Genomic DNA, 21,315 nt, shown 5'->3' with positions numbered 1-21,315 from the left:
CTGTGTGTGTGTGTGTGTGTGTGTGTGTGTGTGTGTGTGTGTGTGTGTGTGTGTGTGTGTGTGTGTGTGTGTGTGTGTGTGTGTGTGTGTGTGTGTGTCTTTTCTTGTATAACTTACCCTTTTATAAGATTGTCAGGCAAAGCAAATATTACATCTATTCTGAGAAAATGGTACATTGTGTTCAAGATAAAGCTTAGGATTTTTTTACAAAATGTTACTGATCTTTTAAAGATGGTCACAGCCACCATCCAGATAAATATAAATGCTCTAAACTCTGTGCTCATTTAGATAAAATCCTTTTTGATACTGTATAATTCTGCCTTTTCTTGTGAATTTTCTCGGGAGGCAGCTCCATTTCAGTTGGATTTTTTGATCATATGCCTACATTAAAGAATAACAGTTGACTTCTTGCCCACCTCTAGAAAGTATCATAGCAATTGCCCAAAAGAGATTACCATGGACACGACTGCAAGACAGTTGTCATATAACTCCCTCTTTTCATACAACAAGAGCCTTCCAGAATGTTCACCTTTGAGGATGAAATCTTTCATTCTTGGTTTTTCTCTCAAGAAACATAGATTCACTGAAGGGATTTTGCTCATTCTTCAGTGATGAGAGGATTAGAAAATGCACACTTTTCCAATTGCTGAGTATTAGAAACCATTCATTTGGTTTTATATTGTTCCTTTTGATTCAAAATATTCTAAATAGTTATGTGAAAAATATCACACCACTAATGCAATAAAATAAAATAAAATCCAACAACCCACACCACTAATGAGGAGTTTTGAAAATGATGCTTGCTGGTTTTGCCATGGGGGGAAAAACCTACTCCTTTCCATTTACAGCAAATAAATACAAATTTGCTATTTCTTCCAGGGTAGAATGTCACCATTATGTTGCATGATGGAAAAAAATGGGGTTATGCTTTCGATCAGGTTCATAAATAGTTTTCGATCAGGTTCATAAATCTGAATGGTAACTTATGAAAACCTCTGTTTTCTTATAAAAAAAAATCCCCAAAGGTGAAATTCACCTCTTTGTAGAGGACCAGTAAAAAATTGGTTGTACCACTGAAGTCACTCTTGGTACCTTATTTTGAGCACATAAAGGGCAGGTAAATACTTCATAGGCCTTGTTCTGGCTGTGTACACAGGCATGAGTTTTGTACAGTAGGCTGAATTAAGGACAAAATTGCAGCCTTCATTTTTGTTTTTGTGAATAGAAGTGGAACTCTTAGCATTACTTGATCATCACTTTTTGTTTGTTTGTTTGTTTTTGTATGGCTTATGTCAATATGTCTTATTACCCTAAACTTCTTTAGTAGATTTCAAATCCTGATTTATGTGGCATAAAAACAAAAGAATCAGTATCTGTTTAATATTTATGCCCTTGCACTTTGTTTGCCTGTGCTGCTTATCACTCATGAAGCTGAAAAACCATATGGTGGTTTAATTGCATATGTTTTTTCCCCTGAAATTGCTTCCTGAAGAAGTGAATTTCTTCTAAGCATTTTCTCATTGGTGAGGAGATTCTCCTCTGAGTATAGTCTTAGCAAAATTATGAACAGACACTTCTGCTAAATAGAGTACTAAATCCTTTGACCTATTTAAAGTAAAAGGCACACACTTTAAGGACCAATTGGTGAATAATTAACTACTTTATCATATTCATAATGCTTAGTCAGTGTTACAAATGCTTTCATAATACATGGGACTGGTCAGGATGTCCATAGTCGGTGGGAGACAGTCATCAGGTTTCCAAGTTCAAATCAATGTATGCAGCCAAGCTGTCCAGTGCCCAGCTACAGTTGATGTCAAATGCAGTCCGTAGTGCCCTGCACGTGTATCTTGGCTAGACACTAGGAAGATCTGCTGGTGGAAATGAAGAGAAGGTATCCTCTCTGTAAGGCAACTAAATTGTTCTGGAGGTTACTTCAGCTATCTCTAGCCCTAGCATACACTCTCTGCAGAGAAGAGGAACCTGACTAACCCTGCTGTGCTCTAGTGGGACATTATGACAGATTTTGTACATGGTCAGATTTTGTTTGCATTTTGTAAAGTTCTATATTTTATTACTCTTGTTACAGCAGTTATATGTGACCTCCCTTCTTTTATTAGACAAGAACAACATAATACAGCCTTCCAATAAAAAAAAATGACCTTTCTTTATCAAGTAACCTTTTGTTCTTAGTGTATTAAATTTAATTGTTGATTCAGAAAAGTATTGCATTATTTACTGTATCGATTTTTTTCTCAAGGACTGTTGCAGCTATGAATACTTTCTGCACATTGCTCTTGGTGCAGATGATGAAAGGAAGAAAAAAAAAGAAACCTGCCCTATTTTAGTTGAGAGTAGAGTAGGCTATATTTTAATGAATGCTTATGTCAAAATCCCTTTACCTAGCTTGCTTTGACTTTATCAAGCAGCAAAGCTCCAAGTATGTGCACAGTACTTTTATTAGGCATAATAACTAGCCAAATGACATCCATCTTAAATAAGAGTGACACCTTGAAGAATCTGCCTAATGAGATTTGGCTTTCTTGCCCGAGGGATTTGTTACAAAGTATAAGCCAAATGGGGAGCTTGTCAATATGTCACCAATAGGGCTGAACTTGTCTTTGTGATGTGGCTTGTTTTGAAATAATCCAAGTTTCATAAATTCAAGCTCTTTGTGAATTATTGATTTCTGGTTCCATAACTCCTAAACAGCATAGTATGTTTAGTTTTGATTTCCCATCTATTTGAAGGAAGCCTGCAGTTGTGTTTCCTTGTGCTGTGATCTTGTTAGACCTCATAAACAGAGGAGGATTCAAACTGGTCACTACTGCAGTGGGAAAGAGTATTCTAAAGAATGCCCAAACATTGCATGAAGTTGCGTGACTAATTCAGAAGGAGATCCTCTTTCCTGTTGTTCAGTATTGAAATAATGCTTCCAGTGCTGTGCTGCTGAAGTTGGCTTCTTTCAGATTAAATGTAAAAGTGAGGCCCTAACCTGGTGTAACCAAAAGTGAGATTATGGTTTTAAGGATAAGGGATGTTAACCAGGATATCCTGGATAAATCCTAACCACTTAGGTACAATTTCACTTGGATATGGTATATTCCTGATCCTAAACAATTATTATGTGCTGTTAAATAGGTTCTTTGGTTGGACACAGAAGTAGCTGCTTTTCTATGGTGTAAGGTGATCCTTAGGGTGACCATATTTTACCAAAGGGAAAATGGGACACCCCAGGCCGGCCCAAGATATACACCCCCGGCGCAGGGCCAACCCGAGCCTTCCCTGCCTCCCGCCCACGTGGGGCCAGCCTGAGGTCACCCTCCCCCTCTCCAACTCGCACCCACTACCTTCTCCCCCGCCACTCTCTTGCCTACATGCAGGGATGGTTCTCTGAGCCCCCTCACTACCTGCCCATGTGGGGCTGGTGGCCCAAGCCCCATGCCACCCGCCCATTACCTCCTCCTCCTGCAGCTCTCTTCTTCCCTGCATGTGGGGCTCGTCCGTGCCTCCCCACTGCCTGCCTGTGCATGGGGCTGGTCCTTTGAGCTCTTCAGGCGGCCCAGTGCACTGTCCCTCCGTGCACTGGGCTGCTTGAGGCCCCTCCTCCATGCATGTGTGGCAGGCCAGCTGGCCTAAGCAGCTCTCCCTAGTCCTCCCTCCAGCACAGGGCTGGTATTGCGATTCACCCCCCTCCACTCTTCTGCATGTTCATCCATGCCCTGCCAGGGGTCCCACCCCACTTTTTTGGCAAAACTGTGCATTGACCAGTTTACTCTTGCCAATGGAAGATCAGCTTGCAAGAGAAAATGAGACAAATGCCCAGTTTTGTCAAAAAAGTCAGGATGGCCGAGACAGGGCCTAAAAAAGGGACTGTTCTAGTCAAAACGGGACATATGGTCACCCCAGTGATCCTATATAGTTTCTTGTCTACTGTATTTCATACTAATGTTGTCAGACTTATTTACTTAATGTATGAAAGACAGCCTTAAGATGAATGTCTGTAATTGACCTTGGTCTATAATAGAAACCTCATATTGCTAGGGGTACATGCATGTGTGGAGGGTATCTGTGAGAGAGACTGGCAGGGGGAGGGGAAGAGGGGACAGGGACTAGGGTAGGTATTAAGGAATTTTTCTTTAGATGGGGGCTGAATTTATCAGAACCATAACCAACTAAGGAGGCAAACCCTTTATCTTAAACTGCATTTTGTTATAAAATATTTATACTCTATTAATGGAAAAATAGATTGTTTATTGACAGTATAGTTTAGTGTTCAGCTTATGTAAATGAGAAGAGAAGGGCAGGATAGTTGGGGTGAAGATATTTCATAAAGGACAAACTCTCCTGGGAAGTAGGGCCTGAGTCTGGGAGGGAACCCTGGCATTTGGTACAATTTAGTCCATTCTTAAGCAAAATAATATCTTTGCTGAAATATTTTTGTTAGTCATCTCCTGCAAGAATAAATTATCATAAACTAGAAACCATCCCAACTTCTCCCTAATGCAAGGTGGTAGATATTTGAGAGATCTTCTGAGAGTCTCCAGTAGCTCCCCAGCCTCCCCAGCCTCTCAGTGCCTACTCCCTTTTAGAAAAGGCTGTTGAACATTTCATATGTAAAGTAAGAAACATTTTGTGCTCTTGGATACTCGTGCAGCAGGATTTTTGAGCACTTTGATCTTGCATTCTGTTGGGACATGTAAGGGTTAAGTAGAGACCTGGGAAACCGCTGGTGTGCTGACATGGCATTAAGGAGTAGACTCACGGGAACCATTTCTGAACTTGATAGATAAAATGCCATCCCTCTCCCTTCCCTTCTGCTTGTTAGGATTGATAAGCATTGCAGTTGCATAAGGAATGTGGGTGTCTAATTGTTACGCTTTGTGTAAAGAAGTGTTATCTCCCCTCCCTTTCTTTCCCAGCTACATAAACGAGCTTAGGGTCATGGCCCCTTCTTCCCTTCCTTGTGGACTGCTGATCAAGGGAATTTGTGGCTGCAATTACTGCAAAGAAATATATCTTCAAGGTAAAAATGTCTGTAGAATATGCTTAATGCTGTAAACTGTAAACAGGGGCGGGGATAATTATATTCAGGATATGACTATTAATATTCATTGTATGGGTGTTATGTTACTAAATAAGAGTTTTGGAGGTGTTTTAGTAAATGTAGGCATTTACATATTAACTTAGATAAAAGAGTGTGTGAGGTGATTAACTCAGTACTTACTCGATAATTGGGTCGAGGGGAACAAGTACCGCCATAAAGAAGCCCATTTACTCAATCTGCCTCTGGGTCAGCCTGCTCATTCTCTAACACATTCCATCTCTTAAGGAATGGCAAACATATCTTATCTTCCCCTGATGCAAATGTCTTAAAGCAGGATCTGGAGAGTCTGAGCCCAGAAAACTCATATTGGAAGAGTAACTTAAAATTGGGTCAAGAAGGCATCACATGTTGTTTTCCCCATCATAGGCTAATCATATTTACTCTGTTTTTTCCACAGTACTAGAACAAGCAGTAAGTTTATTCTACTTTCCTGAATACTCAGTGAAAAGAAACTATGCAGAAAGAACTATCGTGAAACACAAACTTTGTCCTCCTCTTCCCCACCTTAGGTTCAGTCATTCCTTTCCTGGAAAATATTGGTTCCTAATAAAATACAGTGGCATTGGAAGTCTGAATGATGATGCCTTCTAGCGTCTGGCTCAGAGGGCAAGGAGACTATTACTAACATGAGTTAAAGGAGTCTTCCTTTGATAAAGACTAAAGTTGAGAGAGCAGAAAACAAGGCTTCTAGTCCCGGTTCAGCATGCGAGTATGATTTATTTAGTAATTGTATCTATTTTCAGTACATGGATTTGTTACATTATCCTACAAACATAGCCTTTTACATAAAGAAATGCTTCCTTGGGTTGTAGGCAGCATTAACTAACCAAGGATGGGAAACAGAGTAGTTAATACACTGGGGAAAATGAGATTTGGGCGTGTTTTGCAAGTGCACTACCTTAATATTTTTAAGAAAGATTTTTGTGGGTTTGAAACCTAATCAAGACATTCTTAAAATTCTCCGGATCTAGTGTTGGCCATTCAGACAGCTCTCTGGAAAATTAGCTGAAATTACTGTAATATGATGATGCCCCTATTTTGATAAAAAAGGCAACAATATCTATAAACAGGACATACTAAACATTGGGTTTTGAGATTAAATATCTGAAGTGTTAATTTCCTCTTATTCCCCCCACATGAACATGAAAGACTAAAAAAAGTTCTCTCTCCCATACCAATTTAATATAAAAAGTCTTACATGTAACAAGCAATAAATATGGTGTTACTTACATAGGGATAACTGCGCGCTTTTAGTTGGAAAATGGTTATTGTTAGGCATATCCATGTGTATAAATATATATAAATATAATTTAAATATACCTACATAGGTTTATAATCTCCAGGAGATAGTCTTTATCACTATGCTGCTTGGAATTTGGAGAGGGCAATATTTCTAAGCCAGGGATTCTCAAGCTTTTTCTATACTTTCAAATGTCTCTTGTTCTCTCATCAATAATGTACTCACTAAGGTACCATGAAAACATTTGGATCATGTCTCAGACGTTTTTTCATCCAATCAGTGGTGCAAGTAGGTTGTTCCGGTCTGGTACACTGTACCAGTAAGATATTTATAGCCCATACTCCATACTGGAGAGACACAGGAGGTGCAGCCCCACACCGACAGCTCCTCTGGTGTGGCTGTACCGCCCCCAGCCCTTCCTTGCAGCTGTGTCTCCTGAGTCCTGTCCAGGGTCTGCAGCCCCATGTTCTGCTCATTTTGCCACTGCAGTTCCGGAGAGCCCTGCAGTTCAGAAGTCTCCGGCACAGCGGGAGGAGGACAGAGCGCCCACCCAGGTAATATGGGATGGGGAAAGGAGAAGGAGAGTGCTGGGGTCGGGGTGAGGAGTCATGTGGGGGGTCATGTGGACAGGTCACGTGCCCTCCCTCCCTTTAGCTGGTGCAGCGTATCGGTAAGAAATGAATTCTACTTGCACCACTGCATCCAATCTAATATTGTGGACATGATTGGTTGGCCTGATAGTTACATCAGCATTGAGCACCAGCACCGTATGATAAAGGAAGAGGTGTAAACGAGATAAGACCATAGAAGCATAAGAAAAAATATATCAAAATGATGCACTAGAGACCCTAGTATAACATTTTGTCAACTGTCCCTAAGCAAAGAAAACAGCTGGTCTAAAGTCCTGGAGAGTTATCAGCAGTGGCACACAGACAGAAGAAGAGCCTGATTCTCCACTGGCTTGCACCTTGTGTAGTCATTTACACTTCTGCCAAGTGAGCGTAAGATGTTGCCATTCTGATTTAGTAACATTTTACTCCCACTTTGTACCTAAATGGCTACACAAGGCGGGAAGAAACAGGAGGGTGTGGTACAGATTATTTTTTAAGTAGTCTACGCATGTCTGTCAAGCTGTCTGGAGTGGCTCATGACTGTGAGTGCCAACCTCAGGGCAGACTGTTAAGAAACAGGCCACAAATCCCCAAATGGTTCTGGGTTCCATACTTAGATTTCATCAACCAAATATCAAGTGTGAACTCCTCAAGCACTATAACAGCCTTAACATGGAGACATAGACAGTCCCCTTGGGTATGCTGGTTTATCCTGCCAACTAGGCAAGTTTGCCTTTGTGATAGATGGTCCCTCACACACAAAATCACAATGTTCAGCTTACTCCTAGTTCCAAAGGACCAGTCACTTATCCCAGGTCACTTGTTCCTCAGAGCTCAAACCAAAGACAAAGCTTGTAGCTAATCCTATAATACTAAAGATTTATTAACTATGAAAAAGAAACACATTGTTTACAAGGCTAAAGCAGGTAAACATATGCACACAAGAGTTAGTCTTACTATCCAAAAAGTGATAGTAGCCACTATATATGCAGCCCTATATGTCCTTTAGGGCTAACCCACACTAAGCAGCTTGGGGATCCCTTGCTTATGCTTAAAAATATTGCCCCAAAATTATTCTTTTCCCCCAGAGTTCAAATTGATGGGACAGGTGTTGGCACCTGTCTCCTCTTCATGGAGGTGTGTGTGTATGTGTGTGTGTGGGCAATCGACAAAGTCTCTGTCCTTTGATGTTTCACAATGCCTCATTTGGTTTCAGTGGGCCTTCTTTTGTGCAGGATGAGCACTTAACATTAATTAATGTTTCTTTTCTGTTTGAGTTACACGGTTACAGAGGTTTGCAATGCAAATACTCAATATAACATCTGTAACTCATGGTGTAGTTATAAGTGAGATCAACATATGCAGCATTCTACAAGCATTTAATCAAGTCTAAACACTTTTTTTATAAACTTAACAACTATTTTAACACTGCTGACACACAGTTGAGTCAGACTGGTTTCCAGCTATGCATTTATCAGTGTTCAGTGAAGCAAGGGGCCTTGGCATGAGCTGGCACCTGGTCTGCCAACATCACAGATAGCCTGTGGAGAAATAGGACTATATGTGGTACAGATAATTTTTGGAACTAGTCTATGTATCTACTCCACAAGCTAAGGCCCTGATCCAGCAGAGCACTCACACACGTTTAGCTTTAAGCAATTGCATAATCAACTAAGTGATTTGAATGAATGGGACTACCTGTTTTTTTGGTCTTGTCATCCCCACAATAGAATGGTGAAGTCTTTTATTTGCATTATTTAACTGCTGCATCCCATAGGCCAAGGCCTTTAACAGATCAGCAAAACCTTTTAGTGTTCTTCAGCAGCTATTGGGTGTGATTCACCACTGGGTTACTCCTGTTTTAAATTGGGTTAACCCTATTAGTAAAATGATACTGAGTCACAAAAGTAGCATTTTTATCCAAAGTGGGTGAGATTTAATGTTCAGAGTGTTAATTTGGATGACACATGTTTGACATACAATCCAAATGGTTGTAGGTGGCAGGATGAGGACTTTAGCTGTAGACATCTAATGACAGAACAAGCAATATTGACCATATATTTTAAAAAGTGGTTTAAAATTAATGGTATTAACCCAGCATAAAAATGGAGTGATGCAATGGGGAGTCAGGTTCATTTTATTTATTTATTTTTTTAAATAGAAACAAGCCCTGCTAGACAGGGTGGAGCACTGAAAGAAAGAGTGTTCCCCCAGCAATAACATGCCCATATCCCTCAATTTCAGTAAATCATGGGTAAAAAGAAACTACAGGGTGGGTCTCATAAGAATGCATGTCTCAAGATTTCTTATATTATTTAGTCCTACTATTTTATTAGTTTATAAAACAAAGAGATGATTGCTCAGATACTTAATCTAAACTTCTGTGTGAAGGGCTTTATAAACTGTGCTAACACTGAGTGGTGTCCAGTGTAGATTGGCACAGATTGTAATGGGTGTAACTCACAGCCTCACGGAGCATGTAAGAAGTCATGCTTTGCTCAGAGGGGAAGTGTGTTCCAGTTGTTAGGGCACAAGCTTAGAACCTGGGACAGCTTGGTTCAATTCTTTGCTACACGGCCAAGGGCAGGCTGCATAAACTGGGGAGAAGGGACTCCCCTTGTAACCTCCCTTTGCACATCTACAGAAGGGGCAAGTAAAGTCTGTCCCTTCATATAATCTTTAAGTTTAAAAGTAAATAATTATATTATTAGGCTGAAATTTTCAACAGTGCCCAAGGGATTTGTATGGTTGTTTCCCATGAAAATAAATGGGAATTGGACTTCCAGATCCACTACTCTCTTCTTCAAATTCTTGGCTCTTTAATTAAGCTCATGAATCTGTTTGTTTCCTTTCACACTGTGGTGAGCTTTCTTGCCCAATGGGTTCTCCTGGGTTCTCCCAGTACTCATTTTCATTCGTTCTGTGTAACTTCTGCCCAAGATGTTTCCCTAAAGCATTCCCTCACAATGCAGAAGCATGAGTGTGTATTTTCTTGTTATGCTGGAAGCTGTAATCCTTGTGTTCAAAACCCTCCATTGATTTATGAGCAGTTAAACACTAATTTAGCTGCAGTGGAATTTTAGGCTTTTGAGAGTTCAGTCATAAGATAAGCCACATCACTAAAACTTCTATGTGCTGGTAGTGACAGAACCCAGTTTATTTAGCCTGTGTTTTTAGCTCTCCTGCTTCAATTCATACTTCCAATGACCTTATCAGCAGGAGAGCAAAATGAGAACTGAGAAGTAGGAGAAAGAGCTGATACTAAAAGCTTTGATCAAAATTGGTATTTTCCGTTCATTTCAAAGGATTGTTTTCTTTCTTTTATGGCTTTCCCCCATATCTATTCTAAATGGAATCTGAAAGTAAAACGAAAACTACAGAATCAGTATAAAAATACATACTTGTGAGTATAAAAAATGTGAAGGCATGACATTGTCTGGAAAACACATGCATATGTTACCACTTCCCTAAGGAAGGCTTGTTTCTCTCTAAGGTACAATCTCTCCCTGAGCCACACTGCCCTCAATACAATTTTTACTCCAATAGTTACAGATAGCATTAACCATACCAATTGTAATAGTGTACCTATTAAATAGTATGCTTCTGTATATACATGTAGACTGTTGCTACAGATAAGGTTGTACGTATCTACCTAGGGCTGTAGTCTGCTCATAGTGAAGGCAAAAGAGCTACATGGCAGGAGCAGAATGCAGAATTTTCCCTTCATTTTGTAGTTTTATTAAGGGCTGCACGTGCAATGGAACTTCAAAAAGTAAGAATGATAAATGATTTGGTTGCAGGGTTAGACAAATCTTTGGTAGGACACATGCCCCTGCCTAATAGGATGGATTTTATGATCCCTGATCCTTTGAGTTTCCAGTAACAGGGGGACGAAGGGGTGGGTTGTGGGTTTTTTTCTGGTTGGTTATTTTTTGGTTTCTTTGTTTCTATATGGTGGGAGCGAACCTTAAAAATAGTTGATTTTCTTTGAATGCTGACTGTAGATGCATTTTTCACTAATTTTATTGTCATGAGGTTTTTCAGAATTGATTTGATTAGTATTGTTAATTGACTTACTGGTAACTGGATGAAAGAAGCACCTGAGATAATTGGGTGAAGTAGCCTTAGATATGTAGAGAATAACAAGTGCCTTTCTGCAAACTGCTGGCTTGTTTGCACCAAGACAGTCAGATAACATTTTTTTAAAAAATGTTTTGCTTTGTTATCTAATGTTGGTTTGTTCACTGGCCTTTGGGAAATGCCTTCGTAATCTCTGTTCAGTTTCTAGTGGACAGATTTCCCCATCAGCAAAACTGGCACTCATTTGGCATACTTAATGACAGTCTCAGCAGAGAGTCCAATGACTGAACAGACGGGGAGAGTGACCTTTAAAAGTAATTCTTTAATAAAATCACATGCTACGATTTTGCTGTGTTCCCAGCAAACAAAGACTGTTATGGCACAGAGGAAAAACTGTAAAACATAAAATACATGTAGTTCTTTGTGTGTGCCCCTTTCTTGCTGCTCTTTCTACAAATGCAGCCACCTTCTAGCTCAGTCTTATATGTCCTGGGAGCAAAATAACTATAGAAGCAGGCCAGGGATAGCATTTGAAAAGCCCTAATGTCTTTTGAAAACAAATGGAGGGGAAAATAGGCAAGGATCTCAGTGATGCGGCAGAACAAGCCGTATTTTTAACCTGAAAAAGGAAACAAAACTATCTGCTATTTTCCTATTAAATGCTTCTAACAGGAAGGGTGAAAATGTTGAATTATTTATAGATAAGTGTATTTTCTTATTTGTACCTTAAACCATTGTTACTCTGGTATGAGTTTCTGCAGGGACTACAATACAGGTCCCAGGATGGCCAATATCTATACCCTACTACCCAGCAGCTGTGATAGGGCTGCATCCATTATCACAGACTCTATGGAGAGCACCACCACAAGAACCACCACCTCAGAAGGTTTCACTGACAGCTTCCTTCATGATCCTTGATTGGTCCAGGCACTCTATTTAAGCCTAGGTGGAGTTCCAGGAGGTGTCTATGCAACATGGTGGACTCCACTGTCAGCTGTAGTGATGGATCTGACTCCTGGTTCCTGATGCTGACTTTTTTACCTTCAGAGCTGTTCCTGGTCTCTGATCACAACTCTTCTGACCGCCATGCCCTGGTCGTGATATCTGGCTGCTGAGGGGAACGCAGCCTTTTCCCTGAGTTATACAGTAAAGCCTTGATCCTGCAAACTTGTGTGGTGGTGAGTTACTTGACTCACATGAGAAGAGTGGTTCTAGGACTGAGGCCTCAGTAATCGCATACAACTGATCAAATATAGTAATCACCAGGGATATTAGATATCCATTTGCTGGGGGAAAAAAAAGTAGAATTTGCATTTTTACATTTTGTGAAAAGAAATAAAAACTAACAACTTAATTTTACTGAAAGTACCAGTGTCACTGTGACCAGGTTCCCTCACCGCTTGTAGCGCCTCCTCCTGGCTGCCCTGAGGATTACCCCTGACAGGTGCTGCGCCCTCCTCAGCGGTCTCTCTCTGCCCATGTTCTTCTCAGTCTGAAGCCTCTCTTGGAGATACAGCTTGTCGTCTTTGGCTTGGCCCTCCAGCCAGGTCACTAACTTCCTCCCCTTCCAGAGAAATCAGACCTTGTGGATCAGCTGTCTGAATTCTCCAATGCCCTGTGCCACTATCCAGTGGCTGGTGTGGGAACCCAGGCCTGCCCTCTGGTTTCCAATCTAGGGACCCTATAACAACCAGCCAAGGCCCATGCTGCCTTTGCCGCTGTTTCCCTGGGCTTCTTCTTATATAACTGGCTCCCACCCACTCGGGATGCACCAGCCTTCCAGCTCCCTCCTCTCAGGGGGTAACCTCCTGCTGTGCTCAGCTCTTGGGCTTTATACAGGCTCCTCCTCTTCCTGCCCAGCTCGGCCTGCTTCTAATTAGTAGCCTCCATCTCTCCCCTACTTGCGGCTTAACTGGTTAATTAGACCTGCCTGGCCTAATTTACCCTCTCAGGGCGAGTGTGGGGAATACAGCCCATCACAGTCACTTATTCAATGTGCACAATCTCCCCCTCTTGTGGTCAATTTTTGAATGCGCTTTAAGTTTACATAGCTAAACATACTCCAAAAGACAGTTTCCAACGCATAGAGGTTACTGAATGTCGTTCAGGGATTCGTGTTTTAATGTATCTCAAATTTTACTTCAGCCTCCAGAAGTGAGTAATTAAAGTTATGAAAAGAAGCAGAAGATTTTAAAAATCGCCCCTAAAGACCGTGTCATTGAGTTTGGCAAGGACGAATTTCACGTTGATGTGCTGTTCTGTCCTGTATGCAGCAAAGCTGTAGATTCTGTTTGAAGGCAGACAATTGTAGAACACATGGAAATTGCTAATCATAAACCAAACGAAAATAAATGAAAACATGAGGCTGAAACAGCAGGGCCATTGACAATGGTAAAGAAACAATGCACTATGACTGGATCATTTCAGTGTTTTAGAACTGCCAAAGAACAGCGTGAAACTGTCACTCCAGATGTTGTTTGAGTGTGTGTAAAAGCAGATATTCCTCTGCATAAAATGGATTTACCTGTTGTCAGAGATTTTTTGACCAAACTTGTTAAGGGTCGTGGTGCTGTTCCCAAGTCAGATCAATTGAAGAAAAGTGGTGCCTTCTTAATGAAAGGAAACTCCATTGCCATGATCACTGATGAAACCACCAACTTCTACAATAGACCAGTTTTCAATATTTTTATTTCAGGTGCTCAAGATAGATCCTCCTAAACATGCTAACATTACCATACCACAGCTTGTAAAGACAGTGTACTTCAGAAAAGTTAATCATGCCACCATTTCACAAGCCTTGATTTCTTGTGTGGTGGCATCTCACTTGATCAATATTAGCATTTGTAATTGACACTGTGAGCTACCTGACAAAAGCTTGGAATGATGTGCTTTGCAACCTGTGGTCAAACTGTGTACTGTGGCAGAGCTCCAACCTTGTCTCAGTGGGTCCCATGCTTCCTGGCAGATTACTCTAGCCTCAGAGGCTCACTGTGACCTTTTACATAGCCTTTCTCCCTCTAGAGACAAGGGTCACAGCCTACTGAGCCATTTTCATCATAAGCCAGCAAGGAGGTTGGTTAGAGAACTCCCACAGTTTCTGTTGTCCCTATAGGCTTATTCCAGAACAGTTTAGCCTCCTGTCCTGACAGGGGCCTGTCTTCCCCTCCCAGGAGGTGTTTCTGTAGTGGCGAGTTGTGGGGAACCCGGTCCCACCCTCTACTCCAGGTTCTGGCCCAGGGACCCTAATGGCAGCAGCTGTTAGCAGCTGACCTTTCACTGCCAGAATTGCTATGTTTTCCTGGGCCACTTCCCCACAGCTCTCCCACTTCTCTCTCAACACCTTCTTCACCCTTACCTTCAGGCTCCCTTTCCAGTGGCTTGAGGGTGTCTTCATTAACCAGCCCTTCAGCCACACTTCCTCTTCTTTGGCTCCCTAGCTTTCCTCAGCCTGACTGGAGTGAGCCCTTTTATAGTATCAGAGGGGCCTTAATTAGAGTCAGGTGTTCACATGAGCTTAACAGCCTGACTCTTTGCAGGTTAATTGGAGTCAGGTGTTCTCATTAGCCTAACGGCTTCAACTGACTCTTTGCAGGCTAATTGGAGTCATGTGCCCACCCTAGCCTGGAGCAGCCCCTGCTCTGGCCAGTCAGGGAACAGAAACCTGTTCATCCAGTGGCCACAGAATCATAGAATCATAGAATATCAGGGTTGGAAGGGACCCCAGAAGGTCATCTAGTCCAACCCCCTGCTCGAAGCAGGACCAATTCCCAGTTAAATCATCCCAGCCAGGGCTTTGTCAAGCCTGACCTTAAAAACCTCTAAGGAAGGAGATTCTACCACCTCCCTAGGTAACGCATTCCAGTGTTTCACCACCCTCATAGTGAAAAAGTTTTTCCTAATATCCAATCTAAACCTCCCCCACTGCAACTTGAGACCATTACTCCTCGTTCTGTCATCTGCTACCATTGAGAACAGTCTAGAGCCATCCTCTTTGGAACCCCCTTTCAGGTAGTTGAAAGCAGCTATCAAATCCCCCCTCATTCTTCTCTTCTGCAGACTAAACAATCCCAGCTCCCTCAGCCTCTCCTCATAAGTCATGTGTTCTAGACCCCTAATCATTTTTGTTGCCCTGCCAGTATATCTCCCTTCGATTACTCTGCTCTACCCAACTGGCCTCGGTATATCACAGTATGTATTCATTGCTATGCACATATTGTCTCTCTGGCAGGAAATACTTGGAGAGATACCTTTAAGCAAGTGAATGCTTTGATGAAATCACTTTTCGTGAAAGCTCCAGCTCATTGTGAATGGTTTTTCAGATACTTGAATGAACAGAGCATTGATTCACCAACATTTCCACCTAAACCAGTTGTGACCAGGTGGAATACATGGTTCAATAGTGTAAAGTACCTTGTACAGTACTACTAGCTGTACCATGGGTTCGTGGAGCATGAACAAATGGAACAAAGGACTATATATGTTCTTTGGGAACTAGCCAGTCTGTTAGTGGTAGAAGACATGCACGCTAACCTGAAATACATTGCAGAGAACTGCAGATCCCTGGTGATAGTACTGGACATTTTACAGTCCCCAAAACATCAAATACACAAAGTGCACCACATTATCCTGGATTTAAAATCATGGCTGAAACATCTTGCATCATCTACTGATAATGCAAATGGATCTGCAGCTGCTCAAAGCACTGCTGATAAACTGAGACAGTACAACCTAAAAAATAAACAACCAACAATTGATTTTCTCCTGAACAAATTGGTGCTGCTTATACAGATTATGAAACTGTAAAACAGCAATTAAAGCTGTCTGATTAATGCAACATGGACTTGCCAGTGTATTTAAGGATTGGCAAAGATGTGTTTGGAAGCAATGAGGATCCCATTTACTTCTGGATGGCTGTTGAAGATCATGTTCCCAACGTTGCAAACCATACAGTAGTTCTCCAACTGACTGTAAATTTAGCTGACATGGAAAGAAGTTTCAGCAAACTTGGGGTTCTTTTCTGTGCTCAATGCCAATGTCTGAAAGAGGAAAGTGTGGCTGGAATGCTGCAACTCTATAACTAGTACTAACTCAAAGTGAATAATGTTAATATAAAAGCAATTTTCACTTTATTTTTTGTGCATTTAAAAAAATCAGTTTTCTGAAAATATAGAATACAGACAGAAGAATTTGGTATATGTAAGAAATACAAATTACAATTCTATCTTATTATTAGGGCTGTCAGTTAATCACAGTTAACTCACATGATCAACTCGCACTGTTAAACAATAGAATACCAATTGAAATGTATTAAACATTTTGGATGTTTTTCTACATTTTCATATGTACTGTATTCTGTGTTATAATTGAAATCAAAGTGCATATTATTTTCATTACAAATATTTGCACTGTAAAAATGATAAAAGAAACAGTATTTTTCAAATCACCTCTTGTAGTGCAATCTCTTTGTCATAAAAGTGCAACTTACAAATGTAGAATTTTTTGTTACATAACTTCACTCAAAAACAAAACAATGTAAAACTTCAGAGCCTACAAGTCCACTCACTCCTACTTCTTGTTCAGCCAATCACTAAGACAAACAAGTTTCTTTACATTTACAGGAGATAATGCTGTCCTCTTTTTATTTACGTCACCTGAAAGTGAGAACAGGCATTTGCATGGCACTTTTGTAGCTGGTATTACAAGGTGTTTATGTGCCAGATATGCTAAACTTTTGTATGCCCCTTCATGCTTTGGCCACCATTCCAGAGGACATGCATCCATGCTGATGACACTTGTTAAAGAAAATAATGTGTTAATTAAATTTGTGACTGAACTCCCTGGGGGAGAATTCTATGTCCCCTGCTCTGTTTTACCCATATTCTGCCATATATTTCGTGTTATAGCAGTCTTGGATGATGACCCAGCACATGTTGTTCATTTTAAGAACACTTTCACTGCAGATTTGGCAAAATGCAAAGAAGGTACCAATGTGAGATTTCTAAAGATAGCTACATTACTCGACCCAAGGTTTAAGAATCTGAAGTGCCTTCCAAAATCTGAGAGGGACAAGGTGTGGAGCATGCTTTTAGAATCTAAAAAGAGCAACACTTTGTTGCGGAAACTACAGAACCTGAACCATCAAAAAAGGAAAATCAACCTTCTGCTGGTGGCACCTGACTCAGATAATGAAAATAAACATGCATCAGTCTGCACTGCTTTTGATTGTTATCGAGCAGAGCCTGTTATCAGCATGGACACATGTCCTCTGGAATGGTGGTTGAAGCATGAAGGGACATATGAATCTTCAGTGCATCTGGCACATAAATATCTTGGGACGCCGGCTACAACCGTGCCATGAGTGTTAGGATATAGATATTCAGGCCTGTCTGTAAAGGCCTATACTCTAAGAATTTAGGTGTATTCTTATCACTTGGCTAGTTATAGAGGTACAAAAGAAAGAATCAAAATCACTGTCTGCCGGTGTAAGGGCCTTCTCTTACTGTGACAGTTTGTGGCCCTGTGCTTAGGCTCAGGCCTTTGGCTAAGCAGCAGAGGCAGCCGTAAGCTGGGAAGTGAACGGTCACATCCTCACATTCCAAACTAGTCACACTGAAATAAGGTGCTATTCGGCTGTTAGGAATACAATCCTGTCCTGATAATGCCTATTACCTCCAGAGAAAGGGAAGTGCCTAGAAAATGTAAAAGAAAACTTAGTTTGATAGCATCCTGTCTGGCAAGAACTCACTTATCAATAGCTGGGATGTGAAATCCTCACTTCTGTATTGTTTTGTCATTATAGTTCCCACTTTGCTATTGTTTGTCTGTATAATCTCTGTCCGGTTCTGTGATTGTTTCTGTCTGCTGTATAATTAATTTTGCTGGGTGTAAACTAATTAAGGTGGTGGGATATAATTGGGTACATAATCATGTTACAGTATTTTAGGATTGGTTAGTTAAATTTCAGGAACATGATTGGTTAAGGTATAGCAAAGCAGAACTCAAGTTTTACTATATAGTCTGCCGTCAATCAGGAAGTAGAGGGGTGAGGGTGGGCATGCGGGTGAGGGAAATGGGAACAGGGAATGTGGGTAAGGAAATTGGAATCATGTTTTGCTAAAAGGGGAAATGGGAACAGGGAATGGGGCTGGGGAAATTGGAATCATGTTTGGCTAAGGGCAGGAATGGGAACAGGGACATCGAATTGTTTGCACCTTTGGACTTCGGGTATTGTTGCTCTCTGTTCATGCGAGAAGGACCAGGGAAGTAAGTGGGTGAAGGAATAAGCCCCCTAACAATGAGAACACCTGTTCTCACTTTCAGGTGATATTGTAAACAAGGAGCAGGCAGCAGTATCTTCTGCAAATGTAAACAAACTTGTTTGAGCGATTGGCTGAACGAGAAGTAGGACTGAGTGGGCTTGCAGCTCTAAAATTTTATATTGTTTTGTTTTTGAATGCAGTTTTTTTTACATAATTATACATTTGTAATTTCAACTTTCATGGCAAAGAGATTGCACTACAATACTTGTATTAGGTGAATTGGAAAATACTATTTTGTTTTTTTACAGTGCAAATACTTGTAATAAAAAATAAATATAAAGTGACCACTGTACACTTTGTATTCTATGTTGTAACTGAAATCAATATATTTGAAAATCTAGAAAACATCCAAAATATTTAAATAATTGGTATTCTATTTATTGTTTAAGAGTGCGATTAATTGCGATGAATTTTTTTTAGTCGCTTAACAGTCTTATTTATTACAATGATTGATGGCAGTCGTAGGCTTCGATCTTGCTTAAAAATTGTAACAATATCAATAAAACATTGTGTTCAACTGATACCTATATATATTGTAGCTAGGGAAACAAAAATTCTGCATTTCATTTTAATTTCAGAAAAACACAGATTTTTGTGGAGAATTTGGGGGTTTTTTATCACGAAAAACTAGGATCCCTGGAAATGACATACATATATTATAATAATCACATACAGTAGACCAATAATAAGCCTGAGCAGTCTTAATTTACATCCATTCATTAGGAATGTTTTAAACAGAAACCATTCCAGTATAACATACATATTAAAAGGGGGCCAGACACTGCACCCTTACTAACAATCAGTAGTGCTTCACTCTGCAAATAGTCCCATTGACTTCAGTAGGACTAAACACTGAGAAAGGTAATATCCAACGTACATAAGGGTGACAAAATCTGACCTATGAATAGCTTTTTTTTTTGTTCATATGGGTGGCCCTTCGACTTGTCACAAATTTAGTGCCCAAGCTGGAAATTCACTTTTTAGCTAAGAGGATTTTAATGATTAAAAAAGCTTGTTTCATCCATAGTTATAGGAAACAGAGCATGCTGTGATAGGATGTAGTCTTGTATTTCCTTGTGGGTTGTTTTTTTTGGTTCTAAATGAAGATTTTTTCCCATAGTACACCATCCAGGACTCTGTACGGAAAGAAGACAGGAGTTATTTAGTCTGACATTATTATGTGCGTTACGGTGCCAGGTAAATGCAGAGTAAGACAGTGTCTGCCCAAATTGACAAGAGAGACAAAGAGGAAACAGGTGATTTTTCTGCAAGATCATACAAATTAATGACACAGCCAGAACTAGAACCAATGTCTCCTGCTGCTCAGTCCATTGCACTGTCCACTAGACAACATTGCCTCTTTTTCTTTTTTCCAGAGATTCCAAGGCTGGAAGGCACTGTTGAGATCATCTAGGCTGACCTGTACACACAAACCATAGAAATTCCCCAAAATAATTCTTGGAGCAGATCTTTTAGAAAAACACCTAGTCTTGATTTAAAAATTGTCAGTGATAGAGAATCCACCATGACCCTTTGTAGATTGTGCCAGTGATTAATTACTCTCACTGTTAAAAATGTATGCTTTATTTCCAGTCTGAATTTGTCTAGCTTCAACTTCCAGTTGCAATTACCTGGTTTAATGAAGAAGCACACACTATGAACAAGTAATCTGCCACAGGCTCTCATTTTCCCTGCAAACCAGGGAATAAAAAAACACAGTAACAGTAAAATAACATTGAAACACCAGGATGCTGCAGATCTGATATACAGAATTTGTAGAACTATTTGACAATATAAAATGTGCAGCTGTAACAAACCCACAGGAACATACATGTAGAAGCCATCAGTTGTCAGTGAGAATTGAAACCAGCCTCTTGCATCTAAGTGCAAATCCCTGCCACTTTGGCTAAAAAAGTTAATTCCTGAAACTTTCTTTTTCTGGCCAAGCCTTAAGTGATCAACCGAATTAGCAGACAACTAGCAAACATGAGAAATCAGTCAGATGCGCCACTGCTTGTTCCACCTAAGGGTAGGTCTGCACTTTGAGATGGAGGTTTACATTCCAGCTCAAGGAGACACACCCACACTAGCTCCAACTGATCTAGCATGCTAAAAATAGAATGTAGCTGCAGTGGGGGGAAGAGCTAGCCACCTTAACTCTGTACCTATCATCTTGGATGGGTATGTACTTGGGGTGGCTAGGCCATCCAGCCACTCACACAGCTACACTGCTTTCTTAAATTAACTTTTGATTAAGGCAAAGTTACAATAAAATATTAACACCCTACATTGCACATTATTTATTCAGGATCAGATTGAATATTCAAAGAACCTGGCTAAAGATTCTGACTTGCTGGCTGGGGAGCCTTCCTCCTCTGAATATGCTACAAACGGTGAGCAAATTTCTAAATACTTATGTTCTTTAGTGCTTCTCTTGTGTATGGACCTCTTAGGAAAGCTTTTCCATTTAAAAGGACAGCCCATGTTTTACTGTACCACAGTTCCATAGGAGGATATGCATTAGCTTGATCAGAGCTAGAGTGGGTATGTCTCTTCCAGCTATAGTTTACAACTCCAGCTTGAAGTGTCCACATACCTGTGACATTTTATCAGGGTGTCCATAACTGTGAGTAACCTTGTTACCTCTCTGCCTCAACAAGAAAGAGATTTGATACTGCTAATCTGTGTGTCAGCTCCCTGACACTCCAGTCTGTTGGCTAGCCCAACAAATGCCTTATGACCCTGACAGCCCTTACTTTGCCTTGTCTGTAACATCTGGTGCACTTCAGTTCCCAAACCCCCTTGAAAAGTGTTCCCTTGTGCTATCCAGTCCCTGTCACTGGGCACTCACAGAAATGACCAAGTCTCCACTGAGACAAGATACACACCAACCTGTTGGCTTAGCAGGGGAAGCACGCTTTGCTTTTATTATAAATTCATCTCAGTGCTGCTATATTA

At 40.7% G+C, this 21,315-nt stretch overlaps 1 protein-coding gene across 11 annotated transcripts in view; it reads left to right on the top strand.

The window, feature by feature from the left end:
* The first annotated feature begins 4,835 nt into the window (after positions 1-4,835).
* The window catches only part of LOC144263186 (uncharacterized), a 289,824-nt gene continuing 273,344 nt past the window's right edge, over positions 4,836-21,315 (top strand). For 9 of the 11 annotated variants that reach the window (XR_013345759.1, XR_013345757.1, XM_077813960.1 and 6 more), the window contains exons 1-3: positions 4,836-5,026; positions 6,837-6,901; positions 20,666-20,750. Coding sequence is in view for 7 of the 11 variants with exons in the window: in XM_077813960.1 (XP_077670086.1) it covers positions 4,858-5,026; positions 6,837-6,901; positions 20,666-20,750 (319 nt within the window). In the remaining 4 variants the exon portion in view is untranslated. The remainder of the gene's footprint in view (positions 5,027-6,836; positions 6,902-20,665; positions 20,751-21,315) is intronic. The other 2 variants (XR_013345761.1, XR_013345760.1) reach the window with 2 other exon arrangements.

This window comes from Eretmochelys imbricata, chromosome 3, assembly GCF_965152235.1.
Source record: "Eretmochelys imbricata isolate rEreImb1 chromosome 3, rEreImb1.hap1, whole genome shotgun sequence".
NCBI classification, from domain to species: domain Eukaryota; kingdom Metazoa; phylum Chordata; order Testudines; family Cheloniidae; genus Eretmochelys; species Eretmochelys imbricata.
This window is presented reverse-complemented; position numbering and strand designations above follow the sequence as displayed.